General features: G+C 27.4%; 5 protein-coding genes and 2 long non-coding RNA genes across 14 annotated transcripts; 3 read left to right on the forward strand and 4 right to left on the reverse strand.

The window, feature by feature from the left end:
• Positions 1–3,299: 3,299 nt before the first annotated feature.
• LOC552688 (acyl-CoA:lysophosphatidylglycerol acyltransferase 1) lies at positions 3,300–6,306 on the reverse strand. 3 transcript variants are annotated; one of them, XM_026443184.1, is made up of 7 exons: positions 6,005–6,303; positions 5,736–5,900; positions 4,740–4,957; positions 4,443–4,657; positions 4,086–4,359; positions 3,820–3,971; positions 3,300–3,730 (listed from the first exon to the last, which is right to left on the reverse strand). In XM_026443184.1, exons 2-7 carry the CDS (start codon positions 5,768–5,770, stop codon positions 3,494–3,496), a joined length of 1,131 nt encoding a protein of 376 aa, XP_026298969.1. In that variant the 5' UTR covers positions 5,771–5,900; positions 6,005–6,303; the 3' UTR covers positions 3,300–3,493. The 3 variants fall into 3 exon arrangements, with proteins under 3 accessions (XP_026298969.1, XP_016769914.1, XP_016769913.1); XM_016914425.2 differs by having other exon boundaries at positions 3,300–3,758; positions 5,736–6,306; XM_016914424.2 differs by having other exon boundaries at positions 5,736–6,303.
• Positions 6,307–6,684: 378 nt separating this feature from the next.
• LOC724321 (fumarate hydratase, mitochondrial) lies at positions 6,685–10,152 on the forward strand. Of its 3 annotated transcripts, none has more exons than XM_026443181.1 (8): positions 6,685–6,915; positions 7,753–7,887; positions 8,011–8,182; positions 8,263–8,291; positions 8,369–8,651; positions 8,732–8,994; positions 9,076–9,465; positions 9,557–10,152. In XM_026443181.1, exons 1-8 carry the CDS (start codon positions 6,787–6,789, stop codon positions 9,683–9,685), a joined length of 1,530 nt encoding a protein of 509 aa, XP_026298966.1. In that variant the 5' UTR covers positions 6,685–6,786; the 3' UTR covers positions 9,686–10,152. The 3 variants fall into 3 exon arrangements, with proteins under 3 accessions (XP_026298966.1, XP_026298968.1, XP_026298967.1); XM_026443183.1 differs by lacking the exon at positions 6,685–6,915 and adding an exon at positions 7,214–7,288 and having other exon boundaries at positions 9,557–9,786; XM_026443182.1 differs by lacking the exon at positions 6,685–6,915 and adding an exon at positions 7,541–7,658 and having other exon boundaries at positions 9,557–9,786.
• Positions 10,064–11,933, forward strand: LOC552556 (arginase-1). 3 transcript variants are annotated; one of them, XM_624932.5, is made up of 7 exons: positions 10,064–10,280; positions 10,436–10,508; positions 10,609–10,814; positions 10,939–11,102; positions 11,166–11,281; positions 11,363–11,485; positions 11,549–11,933. In XM_624932.5, exons 1-7 carry the CDS (start codon positions 10,182–10,184, stop codon positions 11,782–11,784), a joined length of 1,017 nt encoding a protein of 338 aa, XP_624935.3. In that variant the 5' UTR covers positions 10,064–10,181; the 3' UTR covers positions 11,785–11,933. The 3 variants fall into 3 exon arrangements, with proteins under 3 accessions (XP_624935.3, XP_006566045.2, XP_006566046.2); XM_006565982.3 differs by having other exon boundaries at positions 10,100–10,280; positions 10,687–10,814; XM_006565983.3 differs by having other exon boundaries at positions 10,142–10,280; positions 10,408–10,508.
• Positions 11,930–12,640, reverse strand: LOC100576945. Its single transcript, XM_003250783.4, has 2 exons — positions 12,497–12,640; positions 11,930–12,334 (listed from the first exon to the last, which is right to left on the reverse strand). Exons 1-2 carry the CDS (start codon positions 12,509–12,511, stop codon positions 11,948–11,950), a joined length of 402 nt encoding a protein of 133 aa, XP_003250831.1. The 5' UTR covers positions 12,512–12,640; the 3' UTR covers positions 11,930–11,947.
• A 310-nt stretch (positions 12,641–12,950) lies between these two features.
• On the reverse strand, positions 12,951–22,293 carry LOC409362 (fasciculation and elongation protein zeta-2). Of its 2 annotated transcripts, none has more exons than XM_392877.7 (9): positions 21,959–22,293; positions 20,591–20,843; positions 14,921–15,043; positions 14,601–14,757; positions 14,424–14,532; positions 14,083–14,345; positions 13,931–14,006; positions 13,805–13,870; positions 12,951–13,726 (listed from the first exon to the last, which is right to left on the reverse strand). In XM_392877.7, exons 1-9 carry the CDS (start codon positions 22,062–22,064, stop codon positions 13,710–13,712), a joined length of 1,170 nt encoding a protein of 389 aa, XP_392877.1. In that variant the 5' UTR covers positions 22,065–22,293; the 3' UTR covers positions 12,951–13,709. The 2 variants fall into 2 exon arrangements, with proteins under 2 accessions (XP_392877.1, XP_026299053.1); XM_026443268.1 differs by lacking the exon at positions 21,959–22,293 and adding an exon at positions 21,137–21,267.
• Positions 15,625–17,338, reverse strand: LOC113219040. The gene is made up of 2 exons (XR_003305458.1): positions 17,256–17,338; positions 15,625–17,176 (listed from the first exon to the last, which is right to left on the reverse strand). It is a non-coding gene; the product is annotated as an uncharacterized LOC113219040 (long non-coding RNA).
• Positions 18,710–20,360, forward strand: LOC113219041. Its single transcript, XR_003305459.1, has 2 exons — positions 18,710–18,960; positions 19,063–20,360. It is a non-coding gene; the product is annotated as an uncharacterized LOC113219041 (long non-coding RNA).
• Positions 22,294–23,337: the final 1,044 nt, after the last annotated feature.

Consider the following 23,337-nt stretch of genomic DNA (forward strand, 5'->3'; position numbering starts at 1 on the left):
AATTTTAATTTTATTAAAATTCTTATAAGAAAAAGATACAAGCAAAGTATTTTTGTAAAATTTAGAGAACTTAAACTAAGTTATTTTATTACATTTGTGTTTTTATATAATATACTAAATATAATATAGTGAATATTAATATACAATCATGTTTAAGATGTAATCAAAAACATGTCAAATTGAATAAATAATTTTACGATAAAAATATAAAATGTAATATTTCTGCATTGCACAAAAACGATCTAATTTTATTTTGAGCATTAAGCGTATCTTTTTCACGAATATTAAAAATTTATTATGATTTTGAGAAGTATTATTTACTAGTTAAATCTTTTTTTTTAATTGTATATATTTTTAACAAATTTGTTGCAACAAATACGAAATCAAAACTTCCAATCTTTTACATAAGATAGAATACTAAAATAAAGATAAAATACTAAATAAAAATTACTAATATAAAATACAAATATTAGCATACTATAAAATTATAATATTTTACAATTTTTGAATATCACTAACATTTTAAGAAAAAAATATAACATTTTGAATTATTATTTAAAATATAAAATATTATATATATATATTCAAATAATGAAAAATATGTTTCAATATATAACAATAATAAAATTATTGTTTAAAATATAATATATATGAATAGTAATAGTCTTTTATAAAAATATCCTTATGAGAGCAATTAATGACAAAAATTAAAGCACAACCAAACACAACCAGGTTTTCATTTTCGTTTTATATTACTCTGTGCTAAAATTCTGTTAAAAAGTATGTCGTATAAAATATAACAATTTTAACATACTCTATAATTAGTACACAAAAACAAATACTTAATACAATAATCATAAAATTATAAATGTATTTTCTAATAAATACATTGTGTTTTTAATCATACTATTTCATATTATTGAAAATATATGAAATATATGAAATTTGATATTTTAACTTTTTATATGAAATGTACAATATGTTGTACTTTAAATCTAATATAGCTATAATATTTTAAAAATATTGGCTCTTATAACAGAGTAAACATTATTATGCAATTAGCATTATTTTATTTTCTTTATAGATTCTTAGATTTAAATAAGAATATTAATCGCAATTAAATATTAGCAAAATCTTAATGTATATTTTTGTAACATTTTAAACAAATTATTTATTTTTGAAATTTTAAATGCATTGCAATTTTGATCATCCAAAAACATAAATTTTATTTACAAATTTAATAATTTTTTATAATATAATTGATAATATATTTAGGATTTTGTTTTATATATTTTGTTAATATATTTAGGATATTATTTTTAAAATTCGCAACCAAGACTAGAGCTATTTTATCATAGTATAAAATATTCATTTAAAAAAACAATAATATTAGTTTATTTATCAAGTAAAAATGCATTTGTATATAACTAAAAAAACCAGAAATTATTGAATTTGCAAATAATTTTTTGATTTGGTTTTTTTCTTGCTCTCTATTTATAAATGATTTGCTTGCTTTGACAACATATGTCTATATATTTTTATATTAAATACTAATATCAAGAAATATTATAAATATTCACGTGTTTCATTGTCACAATATTTTTTTTATATAAATTTATTTGAAACTTCCATGTTTTTTTAATATAACTATGTATTATGTAAAATTAATATCCCCTTAAATAAATCTACATCTATTATTTGATATCTTTTTTTAAATTTGTTATACAACTATATTTTATCATAAAATTCATAATGATAATTTATATATTTTTTGAAACCTTTCTTATTGATAAGAATCACAATAAAAATTTAATTATTACGATTATTTCACAAAAATGGATGTCCATTTCATGCTAGTTATTTTTCTGATCCATCAATAGAATCTAAACATTGCTTTCAATTTGGGCTATATATTTTACTTTATAATAACCAATTAGGCAGCATTAAGGACACGTGTCTTTAGTAATTCTATTACACCTACATACATGCAATTATAATATATGTCATATATGCTTTATTTTTCTTTTTGTAAAATGATGAATATCTTAAAAACTAATTGTAGGCATTGATTTGACTATGAAAATTATGCATGAGATTTACATATACATATGTACAATTAATATTGAGATTTGTCCGCAGGAACAAGGCACAGATGACATATCGTCTTCTTTCACTGAACAATGTTATTAATAGTTGAAGTTTAACAATAAAATACACATCTTAGTTATTTTGACAGAGTTTAGAAGATATCATCTTTATTTCTGCCAAGTTTCAAAACAATTCACGTCAAATTTCACATCTACTTTTTTTTTATAGAATTATGAACTTATATAAATTTTCTATGTAATTTAAAAAATTATGTTTATATGATTGACTTTTCGCATTGAAAAATACTTTTTTTTTTTATCATATATCACAAATAAATAGATATTCTTTGAAATAGTATTCACTATCACTGTCTTTAAACAGCAATAACAATTTACTATTACATTTTACAATTCCATTTCAAAATATTACTTAAGATATCGTATTACAAAACACACGTGTAGGATTACTATGAATATCGCCTGAAATGCTGCCAAGTCCTCCAGACAGATAATTATATTTAATTATAAATATATCTATATTTAGATATAAATATAATTATTTATATTTAAATATTTATATTTTTACATTTTGTAATAAATGAAAAAATAAAAAATATATTTAATGAAAAATATTTAAAATGTCATGTAATTGGTAGCATTAGATATTCTAATCCAATCAATAAACATTAAATAATTTTTTTTATAGATAATATAATATTCAAGTATATTTTTATAGAGAATTTTTTATGAAAAGCTTGAATAATTTTTAAAATATAATATTTCATTCAAAATATCATAAAATTCTATATATTTTCAGAAATTTAAGCATAAAGATATGATAGAATTGATTGAAATTATTTTACATTAATAGTTATCCAAATAAAATAAAAAGGAAATTAACTTATTGATTAAGAAATGTATTACAAATTTCTTGTACCAAAAACAAATATTTATATAAATATTTATCTATAATTATATATGAAATGTAATTATAGAAAAATAGAAATAAACAATTTTCTCGAATTAATTTTTTTAGGGAAATATCCCAATATTATATAAAGTTGACTTATTATAATGTAAAAAATGCTTGAAATTATATATATATGTGTGTGTGTATATACATTATAATATATATATATAATATATATACACATACATGTATATCACCAATAAAATAGGCAAATGATGATAAATAAATGTAGAGTAATGAAATTAATACTTGCAATTCACTTTTCGTGACATTCTTGGATTATAAACATTCATACAATCATTATGTTACAATCCATACGTTCGTTAGTTTTGTTAGTCAACATCAAGAATAATATTTGAGGCAGGAATATTTTTACTTTACTACATTATAATTTTACTTATGTTTGAACGTAATTTCTTGTTTAGCATAAAATGCTTTACCAGAAGCAAGATAATACATACGCAAACATATTGTAATGTATATAACTAGATGTTATAAAAAATAAATGAAGGACTAGGAATCTCAAAGGATCCTGATGGATCTTAGAACCTTCGTTGGCAGGCGCTTTTGTGCCAAGAAATGTTCCATATTTGTAAAAATTTTCCAAAAGTGCTTCTTTTTCGACCCATCTATTATATAACCATTTAGATAATAATTCTGGTTCCCGTGGAACCTAAAATCAATAACGCAATACAAAATTCCTACAGAAAATATTATATATATGAAATAAAATAAAATAAAAATTTAAATTTCAGAACTCACCACTGAACTAGGAAAAACTCGATAAAATAATACTGTTTCACATGGTGGACGTGAACCAGTTATAATTGTTGGTAAATCAAGAGGTTTACCTTGAGGATATGCTATTGTTATATCAAGAATCCAATTAATTTCTGGTTTAGCTACCATCATATCTATAAATTTATTTTATAATTTAATAATTATTTTTAATTATTATTTAACATTATTACATAATATTAAATATTAATATAAAGTATTGATATAACTAAAAACTTAAAATTATTTACTTGGTCTATTATTCAATTGTTGTTCTGTTGTATCATATTTCTGTGATGGACCAATTGTATCAAATATAGTTTGCATTGCTCCTACACGTGGTAATGTTACATTCTCAAGAATTGGTAAATTATTTTTTTTAGCATATTTTTGTGATGTCTCTCGTCTTTTACATAAGAAACCTCCTTCTGGGAAAAGCACCATCCACTTTCTGTCTAATGGAATATATGATTCTTTCAGATGTTTTTCTAATTGTTTTAAACTTTCTTCTCTTTTTTTACGACCCTAAAAACAAAATAGCTTTATCATATATGATACATATATGATACAAGATGTTAATGATAAATTAAAAAATCAAATTTACTTACAGATATTATAAAGAAGTCTTGATGTAAAACAGAAACTATGCCAAAGTTAGTAAATTTAAAAATTCTATCCATAATCCACATCAAATTAGGTAATACATTGGGTTTAGCATTAAATGTTGTCATTAGGATAGGAACATCACCAGTACTTTGATGATTTGCTATTACTAATGTTCTTTCACTAATAATTTGTTGTATATCATCACCTTGTTCTATTACTATAAATTAAAAATACTTATTATTAATTAATAATATTATTATACATATTATATAATACTTATATATTAATTTTATGCTCACTATCATAACCTGCAGACCAAGTCCACATTGATACCATTGCTAATAGCCAATGAAAAAATAATCCTTCGATTCTCCAATATACTTGTGGTTGATAAACTTTTACAGGGAATAATAATGTCATCCATACTACATATGTTGGTATACAATAAATGTTGTTAATTATCACAAAACTGGTTCTAGCAATACATTTTACAAAAGTTAACACATTATTGATTACCCTGCAAATATAAATATAATCTATTCTATTAAATTTTTAAAAGTTTATAAGAATATTAGATATTCTTCTTAATAATATAACTGAAACACAAGTTAATAGAATAATATTTTTATTAATATTTTTTATATAAATATTAATTTACATGAATAAATATAAAAATATCTTTTATTTATAAAATCTTTTATTTAATAAAATTTCAATGCATAATTTAAATAAAATTATTTGTTGTATAATAAGATAATATTGTTTTTATTTTTAAAATTTTGATATTTTCTTTTTTTGATTGCAATATCATATTATTATACATTAAATTTAAAATAATATTATTATTAGGTATAATATAAAATTATTAATTTTTTAAAGTTATTTTTTCAAAATATAAATAATTTGTAAATTTGAAATTTAATTATTTTAGAAATTTTATTAAACAAAAAAATAACTATAATTTATATTTATTGTTGTTCGTATATAATGACAATTTATTTAAATCAAGATTCCAATTTAAAATGACAATTTGCATACACATGTTACAACGATTAACATAAATAATTACAATAATTTTAAATTATTGAAAAAATTATATTATTTAAGAACATGAGGCCGGCGTGACATATAGGTTAAGGACAAAAGACACATTTTTATTAAATTAAAAGCTGAAAAATAAATTGATTGTAAAATGGTTTGCAATTATTAAAAGTCATTTTTGTTTATTAATGTAGGAATTATAGAAACAGAATGTAATATATTTGATAAGATGTATTTAATACTATTTTACTTACCTCATAAAAGTAGAAGAATAAGAAAAGTCAGTCATTTTCGAAAGACACCACTTGCAATACGAACTCGAAAAATTTTTAACCACAATTTTTTGAGCATAGCATTCCCTTTTGCACAAATTACATAAAAAAAAATCTTCAAATAGAGTGACACGTAAAATCCGCGTGCTGATTACATGAAACGAAAATCTTAATAAAATCTTATTAAAGTGTTAAAATTCAATAAGTGCAATCGCTTAGTTTAATCATTGAATAATTGTTTTCAATATTACCAATTATAATTGACACGTAGCTAATAAAATAAAATCGTATTACACAAATTTATCGGCTTATTATCGACTACCATTTAGGTAACGTTTTTCAAGAATACACCATAATTTTGTAACTTTTAATATATGTAAAATCACAGCACACGTAACATAAATATAATGGCGACGAAAGTTAACAGACTGTAAAAATGCTACATAATCTTATCAACAATGATTATACTATTAAATGATTGACATCGTATTGGCAATCGAAAATAGAATAATTCAAAAAGAGAAAAATTCAATGTTTATAAAACATGTTTGAAAGCTCATGTTTTTGGAAACGATAACAATAGTTCTCCAATCAAAATGTTGAAATATCAATATGTAAATTTTTTATATTATTCTTCATACATTTTTATATTAAAATATAATATAATATAATATATCTAAAATAGTTTTACAAGAAACATTTCACAAATAATCAATCTTATTATCATTCAATTAATTATATTTTTTTACAATATTAAATAAACTCAATAAATAATATTAACCAATGAATATTATATAATATCACTGATTGTTTATTCGTAATTGCAATAAAATTCATATGCTCACTTATCTCACTTAGAATCTATCTAACTACGGTATGTTTTATGCTTAGATTTCACCTATATTAGTTGTTCACCTACATGTTTTTATATCCTTGTACATATTCTAGTCAACGTTAGTTATTCTTTCGTTTTTAATCGTTTAACATTTTAGAGAATTGTTTTAAAAAATAGACATAATTGAAAATTAATAAAATGATGTTAAATCTATTAAAATATTTATCAAACAATCATGGATTATTAGAATTAAAGAAATCATCGTCATTTTTAACATTAAGGCTGTCATTGAATACAACAGCAGTAGTTTCTAAAGGCAAGAAAAAGGTACAAATCTGTCATATAAAATATGATTAAAAATATATTTTCAATAACAAATTTGTAAGTTATGATTTATTATTTTATCAATTTATTTTTGCATTTATTTTCTTTCAATATTGCCAAAAATTTTTTAATTAATTGTAGAATATTTTTTTTTTACGTAATCGCTTAAGAATCAGACTTTAAAATAGTTTTGAAAAATATTAAAAAAAAAAAATACTATTTTATTACTTATAATTTTACTAAATTTTTTTTTAAATATTGTTATATCATTTATAATATAACAATTGAATATGTTTGACATTTAATCCATAATCGTGCATGAAGAAGATAAACGATTTTTTTAAAACCAAAAATTATCGAACGAAATTTATAAATGGTATGAAACAAAATTTTTTATTTAAAAAATTAAAGATGTATATTTTTTAAATTATTTATATATGAATAATAACATTTATGTTTTATTTTTATTATATTTTATTATATTATATTATATTTTATATTGCATATTTATATATATATATATAATTTTGTATTTCAATTTTAAAATTTTAAAAATATGTATATTTTTTTTTTTTTTATATTTAATTTATACAGTATATAAAAACACATTTGAATACTCACATACATTGATATATTATATAATATTAAATTTATAACTAACCTTGATTTCCTCAACTTACTCTATTGAAATATTTATTCTGAAGCTATATTCATTCAGTTCTCTTATATAAATTAATCTCAATATGGTATATATATTCATAATTTTTTTTTTCATTAAATAATAAATAGATAAATAAATTTTATTTATATTATTATAATAAATTTTAATTATAATTTAAGGAATCAGATAGTGAATTTCGAATTGAGAGGGATACTTTTGGTGAAGTGAAGGTGCCTGTTAATAAATATTATGGAGCTCAAACAGTGCGATCAATGCAAAATTTTCCAATAGGTGATACCTTTGAACGCATGCCTGTAAGAAAATTTAAAATTGTTTTTATTTCAATCTAATATAAATAAAATTTTATTATTTAAAAAAAATTTTAAGCTAAAGTTTCATTATATAACATTTTTAATTCATATTTTACATTTGTTTAGTATGGTGTTATAGTTGCATATGGTATATTAAAAAAAGCTGCAGCCGAAACAAATAAAGAACTTGGAATGGATGCTAAAGTAGCAGATGCTATTAGTCAAGCTGCAGATGATGTTATATGTGGAGATCTTTATAATGATCATTTCCCATTAGTAATTTGGCAAACGGGTTCCGGTACTGTATATTTTCTATTAAATGTACATATTTATCAATATTAATATATATTAACAAGATATAGTATAATTTGATTTCAGGAACTCAAACTAATATGAATGTTAATGAGGTATTTATTATTATCACATAGCAAATATTATTAAATAATTTGAATATATTTGTAATTATTTTATTAATTTTATATAGGTAATTTCAAATCGTGCAATTGAATTACTTGGTGGTAAATTGGGATCAAAAACACCTGTCCATCCAAATGATCATGTAAATAAATCTCAAAGCACTAATGATTCATTTCCAACTGTTATGCAAGTAGCACTTGCTTTAGAAATTAATAGAGTTCTTCTTCCTGGTTTGGAAAAATTACATAATGCGTTAAATGAAAAAGTTAATGCATGGAAACATATTATAAAAATTGGTAGAACTCATACTCAAGATGCTGTGCCTCTAACATTAGGACAAGAGTTTTCAGGTTGATATTTATATAATAATATTTTTATTTTTATATTTATTATAAAATCATCAATTTTAATAATAAAAATTTAAAAATAGGTTATGCACAACAAATTTGTAATGGCATTCAAAGAGTGAAAGATACTCTTCCAAGATTATATCAATTAGCACTTGGTGGTACTGCAGTAGGAACAGGATTAAACGCACCTAAAGGTTTTGCAGAGAAAGCAATTGCAAAGATTGCAGATATTACTGGTTTACCATTTGTACCTGTTGCTAATAAGTTTGAAGCTTTAGCATCTAGGGATACTATAGTGGAAACACATGGAGCATTTAATACAGTAGCAGTTTCACTTATGAAAGTACATTAAGATAATATTTAATTTTAAAAAACACTTATATTTTCAATAATTTATTTTACATTATATAAAATTTTTATATAGATAGCTAATGATATTCGATTTTTGGGAAGTGGACCTCGCTGTGGTTTAGGAGAATTATCTCTTCCTGAAAATGAGCCAGGAAGTTCTATTATGCCTGGTAAAGTTAATCCGACACAATGTGAAGCATTGTCTATGGTTTGTTGTCAAGTAATGGGTAATCATACTGCTATCACTGTTGCTGGAAGCAACGGTCATTTTGAATTGAATGTATTTATACCTGTAATGATTTCAAATGCTTTAAGATCTGCGAGATTATTAGGTGATGCCTCTGCATCATTTACAAAGAATTGTATTGTTGGTCTTAAAGCAAATGAAGAACGTATTAAAAAACTCTTAAATGAGAGTTTAATGCTTGTCACTGCTCTAAATCCACATATTGGTTATGATAAGGTATTATAATTTTTCAATTTATTTATTAGATTAGAATTAATTTACTATGTTTTTATTATGATTAATATATAAAAATTATGTTTTAATACAGTCCGCTAAAATTGCAAAGCAAGCTCATGCAGAAAATATCACATTAAAAGAATCAGCACAGAAAAATGGTATAAGTCCAGAACAATTTGATGAATGGGTGAAACCTGAAGAAATGATTGGTCCTAAATAAAGTTAATCAACAAAATGAAATCAAGTTAACATTTTTTATTAATAACTTATTACAAAAATTTTTTTAATATGTGTCATATTTGTGATATAATTATCATTATTGCGTATTAAAAAAATATACAATTGAAAATATAATCATATAAATCATATAAATTATATAATAGTCATTCGTATCGTTTAAAAAAAATCATAGATAATAAATAATAAGTATTATAACTGAAAGAACTTTTCAATTTAATAAACAAGATAATATAGTTTATAAATTGTATGAATATATCTTCATTTATCTCACATGATGTCATATTGTAATGTAATTCTTAGGGTTATCTTAAGGGTTATATTATAAATAATATAAAAGTATAAATTAATCAGTCATTTTAATACATTACATTTTACATGTTTTAAATTAAAACGAAATTTTTCATTTTTTGAATGTCATTTTATTATGAATAAATTGTGAACAATTTATTTTTAAATTTTTATTATTAAAATCCAAAATGAATTCATTAAGAAAAATACAAAGTGTTATTATTAGACTAGGAAATCGATATTACAAAAAACTTGGAATTATTGGAGTACCATTTGAAAAAGGCCAGGTATTACTCTCTCTCTCTCTCTCTATATACATATATATATATATATATATAGTATAAATATATATATAGTATATATATATATATATATATATATATATATATAGTATAAATAATATAATATGTATAGGAATAATGAAGTATTAATAAAAATATAGCATAAGAAAGGTGTAGCACAAGGTCCAGAAGCAATTAGAAAAGCTGGATTAATGAAAGAATTGGAATTATTAGGTAATTATTATCTATTTTATTAATTTTGAACAACTTAAAGATTATAAATCTAACATATATATTTAAATTCTAATATACATATTTTTAAATTAAATAAAAGGATTAGATGTGAAAGATTATGGCAATATTTTATATAAAGCAAAAAATGTAGCTGAGGTAGATAACATGACACATTTAGGTGATGTTGCTGGTTGTACAAGCAAATTATCTGAACAATTTCAACAAATTTTGAAGAAAGATCGAAGAATATTAACTCTTGGTGGTGATCATAGTCTAGGAATTGGAACTATAGATGGTCATGTTAAGGTATAAAAAAATAATATTTAATGCTAACATTATTTTAATATATAATTTTATATTATTTCATAATTATTTTTAAAATTATATTTTCTTGTTATATATATTTTTATTTTATATTTTATTTTTAAAGGAAAAAGGAGATATAGCTTTAATATGGGTTGATGCTCATGCAGATTTAAATACAAATAAAACTAGCACTACTGGATTATTTCATGGAATGCCTGTAGCATTATTAACTTCTGAATTGGCTGATTATTGGCCACATCTTCCAGGAATGGATTGGCAAAAACCAATGTAATTCATAATTATATTATAACAATATTATCGAAATGAATAGTATAATATATTAAATTATAGGCTGTCTATCAGAAATGTTGCTTACATTGGATTAAGAGAAGTTGATAGTTATGAAAGACTAGTTATTGAGAAATTTGGTATTACTGCTTTCGGTATGGAAGATATAGAGAGATATGGTAATATTTTATGATATAAATGTTTAAATCATAAACGAACATTTTTTTAACCAATCATTAATATTTTTTTATTTTTTTAAGGTATTCATGATGTTACTTATATGGCATTAAGTAAAATAGATCCTAATGATTCAAGATCAATACACGTTAGTTTCGATATTGATTCATTAGATCCTTTGGAAGCACCGTGTACAGGAACTCCTGGTAAATTATTTTCATTTAAATAACATTCAATCTAATTTTTAAACATTCTTATATTTATTTTAGTACGTGGTGGATTATCATTGAGAGAAGCTATTCATTTAATGGAAGTTCTCTATAGAACTAAAAGATTAAATGCATTAGATATTGTAGAAATAAATCCTTATATTGGTAATAAATATGATGTTCGATTAACTATTGGAGCTGCCATACATATTATTCAAGCTGGCTTTGGATATAGTAGAAGAGGTCTTAGAGTTCCAGAAGGTGTTACAGATATACCATTACCAACAGTTAAATAAATTAATTATATTTATTCATAATTTTATAATATTAAATATAATTAAAATGTCATATTAACTCTTCTTTGAAGTTTATATAGTAATAAGCTTTTGTAAAGTTTTAAACAATACCAGAAAAATATAAGAGAAATACAAAATAAAACAATATATTTCATTATTATATTTATTTAACTTCATGAATCACAAAGATTTTATTAGGAATATCATTAAATTCAATTTCTACTTTTTTTATTTTGGTTTCACTTGTGTCTGCTTCAATTTGATACTCACAATTTAATTTTCCTTCAGTATTAATTCCTTTCACATAAAGACTGAATTTCTTAATATCATTATATTCATTATTAGGATCAGGTTTTACTTTTCCTTCTTTTATCGGTTGTCCCAAATGTTCAATAGTCTTCTTATGATTATAAAATATTTCCAGTACGTTTCTATATGTTAATGTTCTTCGAATTCTTTTATCAATATAATAATTTAAAGTATATCCTGAAGCTGTTACAAAAATACTTCCGCAAAAAGCAATTTTCGCTAAATTATGTACGGAAAATACCTGTAAAAGACAAACATAATTTTTAAAATATTATTTTATTCTTTCTTTTTAATCTTCGTTATATGAAAATCTTAGGTTAGGTTTTATTAAAACAAATTTTTTTCAATACTATTAAAAATTAATAATTATAATTTATTACATACTTATAAAATACATATTTACCTGAAATACGTTCATAGTTCAATTAATTCATATAAATATTTTCTTAGATAAATAAATGCCTTTGAAGAACAAAATTAAAGAATCTTGCTCTTATTCGTATATTTAGTCAACTATTTATATAATTTTACATAATTTTTACATAATATTTCTATTATGTAAAAATATGTATATAAGGTAAAATAAATAAAATAAACATTTAATAATTTAATTATACATCAATAAATTTCAAATATATTTAGAATACGTTTAGTAATTATAAAATGCACTTTTGTCACGTGATTGAGTTATGGAAATTTTATTATTGATTAAATATTTATAAAATTCAATAGAAAATATAGATAAATTTAAATAAAAGAAAATATATTTTAAAAAAATATTTAATAAAAGAAAATATAGATAAATTTAATTAATAAAAAAAAATACAAATTTTAATATTTAAAAAAATCGTATAAGGTTGTTTAATTTATTTCTTTATTTTAACAAACACAATATCTTTAATATATGTAAACAACTATATTGCTATACATCAAGTATTGAATATTTTTATTATTTTGCACATAATCATTAAATAGATTTTGTATATCCATATAATTCCATATATTTCAGCAACAAGTTTTTTATTTTTGCGCGATATGTTATTATAGATAATTCTATATAGGTACATGGATATTACAACAATATACATCAAATTGATAAATTTATGTATTGTAATCTATAAATTAATAGATATTTTTCTACATAAATATAAGTATTTCCGGTAATATAGTAAAATTTGCTCACATATTTCGATAAGATCTTTATGTACAAAAAATTACAAAAAACAGAATTATTGCGAAATTCATGATAATGTATACAAAAACGAAGATTTTAAAAGTCATACAAGATTAAGAGGTATTTTATAGATTTTATAGAGCGCATACATAGATATTAGAAATGTATCCTTATATAAAATAATATACATGTGATAATATATAAAGTAAGACTAGATGTGAGTGTCACAGACCTTATCTATAAATCTATAATCGATACTGAGTATAGTTCGAGACACATTTAAGACGAAGCAAAATCACTCGTCTTATTCTTAACGCAAGAATATGCGGCACAACAACGGCTGAAAGCATACTGGCAAGAAGAGAGCAAATTGTAATTGTTAATAATTAATATCTTTTTTCCAATTTTTTTCGATCTCCTTAAGAAATTTATAGTATGCTCACTAAGTAGGGCATAAAACTAAAAAAAAGAATATATATATATATATAATAATATTTTAATATATTAAATTCGTATATTTATTTTAAATTCAATTACCTTTCAATATATAATCTGTTAACAAAGTAGGTACTGTTGGACTGTCTTCACTAATTGCTTTTAATACTGTAAAATAGAATATCAAAGTTAAATAATTATTATAATTATATAATTAACAATACCTACTTTTTATAAGAACTTGTAATGCTTGATTGTCTGGTGGGCCACTGTCTGTATGGTAAGGAATTACGGTAGTTAAATACTGCAAGAAACAGCATTAAAGTTAAATAATTTTAAGTTTATTTATGAATTTATCATTTCAAAAAATCACAAATTACCTTAGATTCTTGAAGTGATCTATGTTGTAATAAAGGACTAGTACCATTTTGCATTTGATTTCTTTTTTTTGTAACATGATGCTGTCTCCGTCGATTTTGTACTGCTAACAACAATGAAATAAATTGATTTTTTAATTCTTTTTCATATTCAAGTTCATCACGCAATGCAAGTTCCGCAATGAGAGTTTCACTAAGCGCTCCCACCAAGGATTCCATTTCTCCAAGTAGCTCGTTAAGCTGGCTGGAGGTAAGATGTTTTAACTCTAGAATAAATAATCATTATTCAAAATCATGAAATCCATTTCGATGCAGTTTATTATTTTGAATCAATTTAAATATACTTTTTTCATGCAGCGGAGAGCCCAAAACTTCTCTGCTTCTCTCCAACGCTTCGTCGCTATCTAATAAAGATCCATCAGAATCTGGAGATCTTTCCATGGATGGACTTTCCTACAAAAGATAGATTTTCTTTTTTTCGAGTAAATTTCTACCTAGTTTTCGAAAAATTTGATTTTTACCTGCATTATATCATCTATTTCACGGAGTACTTCTTCGGCAGTTTTCAACGGTTCCTCTGGACTATGAGTATCGGTGCTACTGGACAAGATCAAAGCATGCATGTCCAAATCAGTTGCAACAGCCTCATCTTCGCTACTTAAATCCTCTAGTTCAGGTCTATAGCAAATAAAATGAAAGCATCTAATTTGCAAATCGTGCTTTACATATACTTTCAAAATATATTAAAATGCTTCTTATTGTTTTAAAATATGTATTTTTGCTGCAAGAAAAAGCTGCAAAATAAAATTGAAGAAGACTATAAAAAAAGATCGGGACTTACCTTTCCTGCGAAACCGGAGCTTCGTTCAAATTAAGCGCAGGCATATGCATTTTCCTAGCATACGATTTACTCCAATCGATTGGTAATATGTTACCAAACGTACCGGTAATCGTCCACCACATTCTATAAAAAAAAAAAAGGAAAAAATTGAAAATCTCTTTTTACAGATTGCGATGAAGAGAATGAGATTTTTTTCTTCCAAACGCATTAAATTTCATTAGGCATATTACCAGTTATGCACATATACTATATAAGCTGACTCATATCCTCATGTTGAATTGTCCTCTGTTGTTTGAAAATTACGAATCGGGTAAGCAGCTGCTATTTTTAATTCTGAACTCTTAACGATTACTCGGAATCAACACCGAGATCTAATATCAAATATTTTTAGAAAGACGTGCTTAATAGCATACGTGAAAAATTGATGCAAAGATGCTCGAGGAAACAGCATATTTTCATATTTCTAGCTACGAACTGTTCTATTTTTAAACGAGTAACAACAATATGTTGCAGACGAATTATTCCATCGAACTCTGACGAGCGAAGAATAACCGTGTGAACATCAAATTTCATAGCAGTTTGGCACATCCTGTGAACATTTCCCAGATGAGTATTATCGCGTGAAATGGCTGGTGGTGAAACATATGATAAGATTCCGAGATGCGACATTCGGATGAAGTGTTCGTTTTCTAGGATGTGTACTGTGTGAATCATTCGACTCTCGTAGGCGTATCCCGTGCCTCGTATAGTGTACAGCCATAGACCGTATAGATAAGCCCCTCGATCTATTGTAAACACAGTTTAACTCGTTTCGATAACAATGCACCCATTCTAAGGAAATGAATTTCCGCGTGGAATCGACACCCGTGAAAGAGATCTTATCAATGGGGCTTTTTCAGACTTCCGATTTATAAACAATTACGATCAGATAATATAGAACAAATTGCAAATATATTTGATTTATCTTATATAATTTTTTCTCTCGTACGGTCGTTCGATTAATTAAATTATTTCCTACGATCACGGATAATCGATCATGCCGAACTTGAACGAATTGATTAGGTTTAATTACCATTGAAATCGAACACTTCATGGTTCGTTGGCAGCCTTTAAAAGTTTGTTTTTTTTTTTCTCCTTCTTAATTATTCTTATCGATCACAAGTTGATTCGATAATTTTTTTCATATAGTATTGCACGCCTGAGAGATTCTCGGAAATAAAAGGGGCATACAAATACATATGACGAACGGGTCGATGGTGTTGGATTAATAAATAGAGGTCAATTCGACCCACTCGAGTTTCTTATTAACGTTAAGTGTATTAAAGCGGTGACTTCATCCTGTGCACATGTTAGTCTCATCATTCTGATCAAATGTCTAAACAACCAGACCAGATCCACTGATGAAAGAATGGAACAGGGACAATTTCGTCTGGGTTTAAATTTATTTAAATTGAACCGATGCAGACAGAAATAGAAAAAAGAATGATATATTCTCGCAATCATCATTTTTGACGTGATCTCTATATTTCTCTCTAATAATTGGAACGAAAAAAATATAGTGAAATTAAATTCCCTAGAAGGCGAGTCTATCCCTTTGCTTATTAATTCATTCTTCGGTTCAATGATCCGTGACGAGACCTGTCCACTCCTCGTACATTATCTGTTGCATAATACAAACAGTTTACGAGCAAAAACATCAAATTCTTCGACGATATATCATTCTAATAAATCGTTACGATTCAATTTATAACGGTTAATTTATAACGGAGTCAATGAACAATTTAACCTTTACGAAGAATATTCTATTGACTCCTAAACAATATTATTCTTAAAAAATAGAAAGTGGATCACGAGAAGTATTTCCACTTTAGATCTTTTTACCATTGTACCATTGATTCGTCTCGTTTCATATATATATTGTTCACCGACAAAGATAAATAAATTGAAAATCAGAGAAACGGGGCACGAAAGAGAACGGTGGCGGAGAAATATAGAAACCGGTATAGCGCATGCGCTGTTTTATTGACGTTTGTCCATTCGAGGGGTGGCTCGATACGAACGTTGGAACAAAACACAAAGATCAAATTTTCATGAGACATCCCCCTTACGATTCGATCGATGCACGATTTCTCGCTATTACGATCGCGTTACTGACCCGTTACCTCCTGGGGAACTGGATTTCGGAACTGTCCCTACGCATTCTCCCCGCCTCACGTGCATTGATCCGCCATTTTTTACACTGGCTACCGTTTAAATCTGAAATGGAAATTTCTAGCTTTTTACAAAATAGACGTTTCACCTTTCGATTGTAATATATTAAAAGATAAAAAAATACTCGTTTGAAATATTTCTTTAGTGACGACTAATTAACAATTCCGTTGCCGCGTTTGGCGCACAGTTGTTAAGAACGGATAGAGAATAGATAGGAGAAATCTCGAGAATGAGCGTGCAGTTTGAAAAGAGGGGCGGAGGAGAATAAAAAGGAAAGGGAGTTGCGCGCCTTACGGGGCGAGAAAGTCTTTCGAGAGGCGAAAAGAAAGCCTTAGCTGCCACCGTTTCGCGTTCCGAAGGCGGGGTGTATTATCATCGGAGCCACGACCTTGGCTGCCAAGAAGAAGAGACGCGTTTCGTTCGTGGAACAACGCTATTCCTCTCGCGACAAATTGGATTACGAACAATGCGCCGGATACGCACGCACGGATGCGTTTATTCTTTCCGGCTTGATGCATGCATATGAAAGCGGCACCGATGCCGAATGAGACACGTGCGAGTGCACGTGCCCGATCTCTGCGAACCTCGGCCACTGACCTCTCGACTTCTCGTGGACGCTCGGACTTTCGATATTTCGACCAACCTAAAATTCTGCTCGTCCTCGTCCCTTAAACGCGATAATAAGACCGATCGATTCTTGATTTGAAAAGATATTCAAATAGAGGAGTGGATGATTCCTCCTGATGAGAATGGAATTTAAACCGATCGATACCGTGACCGACATATTGTTTAATCGTTTGAATAATTTTTAATTTATTTGATGACGAATATATCAAAAATTGGCCGCGTTGAATAAATTCTTGTGATGCATGAAATCTAATCGAAAGACGTTGCGCAAAATATTTGCCTCGTAATTAATGAGGCAAAAATTGTCGAAAACCAGGGATGAGTCATCCGACGTCTCCGATGGTTACGTAACGGTCGAATAGTGGGCTCGAGTTCGCGTTCAATTCCGATTTTGCAGTCAAAAATAAAATATAAGGTATAAGACATGGTATACCTCTTCGTGATAATATCTATTTGGAGAAGTTGCGGTTACAACGTGTTGGAACCGAGTCTACCGTGTAATTGTGTAATACATATATCGGCAAGAATAAAGTTTAACTATCCAATTCGCTACACGCATAAAATCCTATTATGATGTCATATAGAATTGCACGAAAAGATAATTTTATGACAAACGTATATTATAAATGTTAAATTATAAAATAAAATACCGAAGAAATCTGAAGGAACGGATTTATTTTCATAGATTTCAATGACAGCGACCGGTGAAAAGAAGAAAAGTTTTCAGGTAAGGCCGCTTGTCCAAACAGGTACACAATCTCGAGAAAGAGCTATGCGTGGGTCGTCGGTTCGACCTCCCCTATTGGGTAAGAGTTAATTCTTCGTCCCGATGCAATCTCTCTTTCCCTTTAATATAGAAGCTCCCCTAGGTCTACAAAACGTACTACAAAACGCTTTTTCACACAGGTTTATTTTCTTTTCTACTACGATCGGCCTGATGAAAGGCAGCAGGATGTCTAGACGAATTTCGAGAAAGGCGTGACTTCAAAGAAATTTATGCACAAGCGGTGGAGTTGAAACGAGTTTAAGAGCCCCACCGGTGTTATTCTACACCGAAGAAGATACAATTTTGCGCTTCGTTGAATTTCACCTGCACGGACTGTGTTACGTGGCGGAATATATTCGGCGGACGGACACCTGCATTGCGGACAATACCATGGATTTTTCACGGGGAATGTTTCAGGAATCCTTTGAACGATCGGGTATTTCAATTAATTTTCACGATACAGTTTTCTCGGAATTTTCATTTGTCTTTTTTTTAATCATTATTATTTTTTCTTTTTCATCTCATCGACATCTGTTAGTGTTATAAAAAAATTCACGAAGAACAAAAAAAAAAAAAGGAAAGACGATGAAAAAATTGAATAAATAACGAAGATACGTGTTTTGTTACGTGGAATTTAGAAATCGACAAGAAATCAATCGATCGATCATTAATTTGCTAATGCACGGAGCGCAACGATAGTTTAATTAGAAGATAAGTTACTTTCTTGTTATGCGTTCTGTCCACTCCGCGGAGAGAAAGCTGCAGAACGCGCCGCAAACGTCATGTAAGTAGAGAGTATTCGTGGTGGCACACTTTTCTGTTGGAGAATCGATACTGTGATCTTAAGGATCAAACGACAAGAAAAATCTATATTTTCTTTAAAAACAATAAATCGTTCAAACGAATTCATAAATTTCCAAATCACTGTCAAAAATATATATATACAATTACTTTATTTTTGTCTCTTTCTTCAATTGAATAGAAAAAATACACTTATTTCAAGAAAATATGACAATATTATATAACAGAAAAAAATAAGAGGATAATATTCGTTGAACCATATCAATGCGGTGGTTTATGTGCAAGTAACCTGTAACGCTTCTTAATGAAACCATACGAGTTATGTTCAAACGATATCGGTTTAGCCGGTCGAGCCATCGAGTGAAACTGTTTGCGCGTCTTAACGAGAGTCGAAGAAAGCGTTAACATGAGATTACTTAAACAGGATATGAAATATTACCCAAGGAACAATCAATAGAATCATAATACTTTAATATTTACATCTTATCCGTACGATCTACATATATGTGACTTTTTGCAAAAAATTTAAACAACAGTTTAATATAGTTGAATTATGCCTTATTGATAAAGTAACAAGAGCGATAATTACCGTTCGTACAAGAGCGTGTAATATCGCAACATCGTGATTATCGTAAACGATTACTTCCGTTCAGCATCAGAAGAACTGATGCGGCTATCATTACTTTACAACGAGGATCGATGAGTTGCACAGCGTAATAGATACCTCAAGGTAAACGCGACAATTTGAATGCGATAACACTCTGGCAATCTTCGAGGAATATTCATTTATTTGATCGGCCGCCAAGAAGCGGCAGTAGTTTTACTTTTTTAATCGTCAAACGTGGTCGTGTAAACCGGTATAACTGTACCGGAGATATCGCGTGACCCGAGGGTAATAGAAACTTCTCAATCGCGCACGTACTAACGTAATTTTCACTTGCGCACTTAATTATTTCTTTTGCCGGCGATGCGTTAAAAAGAGGTCATTTTGGTGAAAATAAATAAATGGAGAGAAAAAAAAAAAAAAAAAAAAAAGAAGGAAATAAAGAAATCTCCGGTTATAGATCCATTCCATTCACTAACCGATTATTTTACACTAATCGATTTGATTAATTAAAATTATTTCTCTTGAGGTTATCGTCGAGGTAAAACTTATCGTTCAGATGTTCTAGCCAGATTTTACGTAACGATACATTTTTAAAAAGTAACACCCATTGTAACAATGTGTAAATATATAAAAGGATATCGACGTTTCAGACACTTACTGACATTCGTTCATAATTTCTTCTTGCGTTCGTACTTGCACGGGTGCTAGGGATTCAACGTTCGTGCCGTAATCGCGGAAGCAGGATGTTATCTTCTCATCGAAGGTGTTAACGAGGTCCTCGAGACTGCCGCTGAAAGGGCTGAATGTCCCCTCTTGCAAAATATCAGTGCCATTTTCACGCGTAGTCGCTGGCTCATTTGCGTTACAATTTTCTCCATAAGTCGTGTTTAAACTTGTATCCAGCAATTGTTCTAAATATAACAGACAAAAAAATCATTATTAACGTGTACTATCTTTAGAACTCAATTGTTAGCTTATTAATCATCGCTCCCAATAGAATCGATAAAAAAGTAAACACGATAAGTTCGATGTAGGACACATCAGATTGAAAAGTCGATAATAATTTGCTTTTATATATATAGAGTCGTAAAAAAGAAGACTTTTAGATGGAATAATTAGTTTAGTTTAGTTTAGAAAGATAATCGATATTAATTCATATTTATTATGAATATGTTATCAGTTATATAAACACGATGGATCATACTTTCGCATAGATACTAGTGACGCATAAGAGATCGAATGTTTTTAGGATTAAATATCAGTGATTTTTCTGTAAGGGACCGGAAAACATATACGCGTTTCATATATTTGCGTTTTTCTTTTTACACGAGGCAGGTCTTTCGAGGCCAGATTTCCAACGATGTATGTTCTACGATGTCGTGAAAAGTGATACGAGAGTTAAAGCGTACATGAAGGATATTAGACACCAATTGTACGCATGACGTAGCCTTTTGTCGCGCGTTCGTCGCCCGAAGGTCGCTTCTTCATCGCTGCCTATACTAAGCCACCCTCGTCATTTAATTTACACGTCCGCAAAATAAGCGTGACTACGTGTGTACGCACGTTTACACAAAGACAAACGAAACCTGTTCCCACTATCGAGAAACTCTTTCGATTTCGAAATTTCCGCTTATAGTGCCGATGACGTATTGAAATACCTTTTTTAGTTAAGGTAAAGAGAATCAAGAACATCGAAAAAATCATCCGTTCATGTTTGTTTCATAAATAATTCGATCATTATTCACTTTTATATTATATTAGTTTAAGATCGATCGCAACGAAAGTAGAGAAGAAACGAAAATTATTGAAGCTATATTGATTTTTGTAAAAAATTGATCAGATCTATGATTGCGATGACTTGATGAAACACATCTGTAATAAAGAGACGTTTCTGATTCGAAAATATCACACAATAGACTTTGATCTTAACGAGGTTAATAGAAATTCATAACTGACATAATAATAAGATCGATCTTAAATCAAGTACGAGGGAACAAACGGAAAGACAACGTATGTTCTTTCGCACCTGTCAGTAAATTCATATTCTTCAAGCTGGCCGTGTCTTCCTCCTCGAATCGTGCGAGGGGTGCCTCGAACTTCAACTCGGCGATCTTGCCCGCCATGTCCCTCATTATTGACCGTGTAGAGAAGAACCGGCAGCGAAGTTTATCACCGTGATGAAATTGGGCACCGTACACTTGCGGCAGCGCCCCCGAGGCGCACCGTTTTTGTCGTTTGCTTTATGATTCTTTTACAAGACAATAGAAAAGAAAAAGACGATCGACATTAAAACCAATTGCCCGACTATGCAATATCCGCTGCCTGCGAGGCTTCGCGAACGACTGACGCAGAGGGGGCTTACTCCAAAATAGTGGGGGAAGATGATTGCTAGTCACCATGACAACCGCTGGCTGAGCGCGCCGATGGCACGAAGCATTGACAGTAATGTATTTGAAGAATAAGGCACCCTGTGAAATTAAGTAAATAATTTTTAATATGTAAATTTAAGATATATAAATAAAAATTAAAAAAAAATAAGATACAAATAACATATAGCGTAAATTTAATAGATTCGTGTGTTATGTAAAATATATCTCCAAAAGATATATATATAACATATCAAAAATATCAAAACCACAGACAAAATACAAAATAAACTTAACATTTGAGACGAAGACTTTGTATCCCATGTTCTGAAATATCGATCATACAAAAAGTCTGTGTTTAATAAATCTTTTCGATTCAAAACGGTGAATATAGAAATTTTATTCTATTTAATTACCAAAATTAAGGCGAAGTCAATAGATTTTTAAAATAATTTCTTTAATATATATTTTCAAAAATATATATTGGATTATATTCATAAATTTTTTTAATTGATATCAATAATTTATTATCTTTTAAATATCGAATCTTTTCTTGCGCATGTTTTGCAGAGCAAATATAGACAAGAAGAGATAATAATGGGAAAAGGACAGACATAGAGTAAAAATTCGGGAATTAGCGCCATCTCTAGAGTGCCGCAAATGAAACACAATATAGACAAGGAAAACAAATATTAAGAAAAAGATAGAGAGATTAGTATTTAACTAGTAGAGCCATCTCTTTGAAAAACGTTCAAACTTGTCGTACTATTACCGATGATAAAGTAAACATGTTCTTGATTTGTGGCGCCATCTCTCAGAAAAGCAGTGAAATTTCTTGCGCATAATTGCTAACAATAAAGAAGTTTCAAAACTTCTTAAAGAGATGGCGCCACAAATCAAGAGCATGTTTACTTTCCTATCGGTAATAGTACGACAAGTTTGAACGTTTTTCAAAGAGATGGCTCTACTAGTCAAATACTAAAAAAAAATTTAAACATTAAAAAAGTTTTAATATATTACATATTATATGTAATAATAT

This window comes from Apis mellifera, linkage group LG10 (genome assembly GCF_003254395.2).
Source record: "Apis mellifera strain DH4 linkage group LG10, Amel_HAv3.1, whole genome shotgun sequence".
Classification (NCBI taxonomy): Eukaryota; Metazoa; Arthropoda; class Insecta; order Hymenoptera; family Apidae; genus Apis; species Apis mellifera.

Coding starts and splice junctions, on each gene's coding strand:
- LOC552688 (XM_026443184.1), bottom strand. CDS start 5,770: ATGACTGACTTTTCTTATTCTTCTACTTTTATGAG. Junction 4,958..5,735: donor TATTCTTCTACTTTTATGAG/GTAAGTAAAATA, acceptor TTATATTTGCAG/GGTAATCAATAATGTGTTAA. Junction 3,731..3,819: donor GAGTTTTTCCTAGTTCAGTG/GTGAGTTCTGAA, acceptor TATTGATTTTAG/GTTCCACGGGAACCAGAATT.
- LOC724321 (XM_026443181.1), top strand. CDS start 6,787: ATGATGTTAAATCTATTAAAATATTTATCAAACAATCATGGATTATTA. Junction 6,916..7,752: donor TTTCTAAAGGCAAGAAAAAG/GTACAAATCTGT, acceptor TTATAATTTAAG/GAATCAGATAGTGAATTTCG. Junction 8,292..8,368: donor CTAATATGAATGTTAATGAG/GTATTTATTATT, acceptor AATTTTATATAG/GTAATTTCAAATCGTGCAAT.
- LOC552556 (XM_624932.5), top strand. CDS start 10,182: ATGAATTCATTAAGAAAAATACAAAGTGTTATTATTAGACTAGGAAAT. Junction 10,815..10,938: donor CTATAGATGGTCATGTTAAG/GTATAAAAAAAT, acceptor TTATTTTTAAAG/GAAAAAGGAGATATAGCTTT. Junction 11,282..11,362: donor GGAAGATATAGAGAGATATG/GTAATATTTTAT, acceptor TATTTTTTTAAG/GTATTCATGATGTTACTTAT.
- LOC409362 (XM_392877.7), bottom strand. CDS start 22,064: ATGAGGGACATGGCGGGCAAGATCGCCGAGTTGAAGTTCGAGGCACCC. Junction 15,044..20,590: donor GAAATTATGAACGAATGTCA/GTAAGTGTCTGA, acceptor TTTTTTTTATAG/AATGTGGTGGACGATTACCG. Junction 14,007..14,082: donor GATCACTTCAAGAATCTAAG/GTAATTTGTGAT, acceptor TGTTTCTTGCAG/TATTTAACTACCGTAATTCC.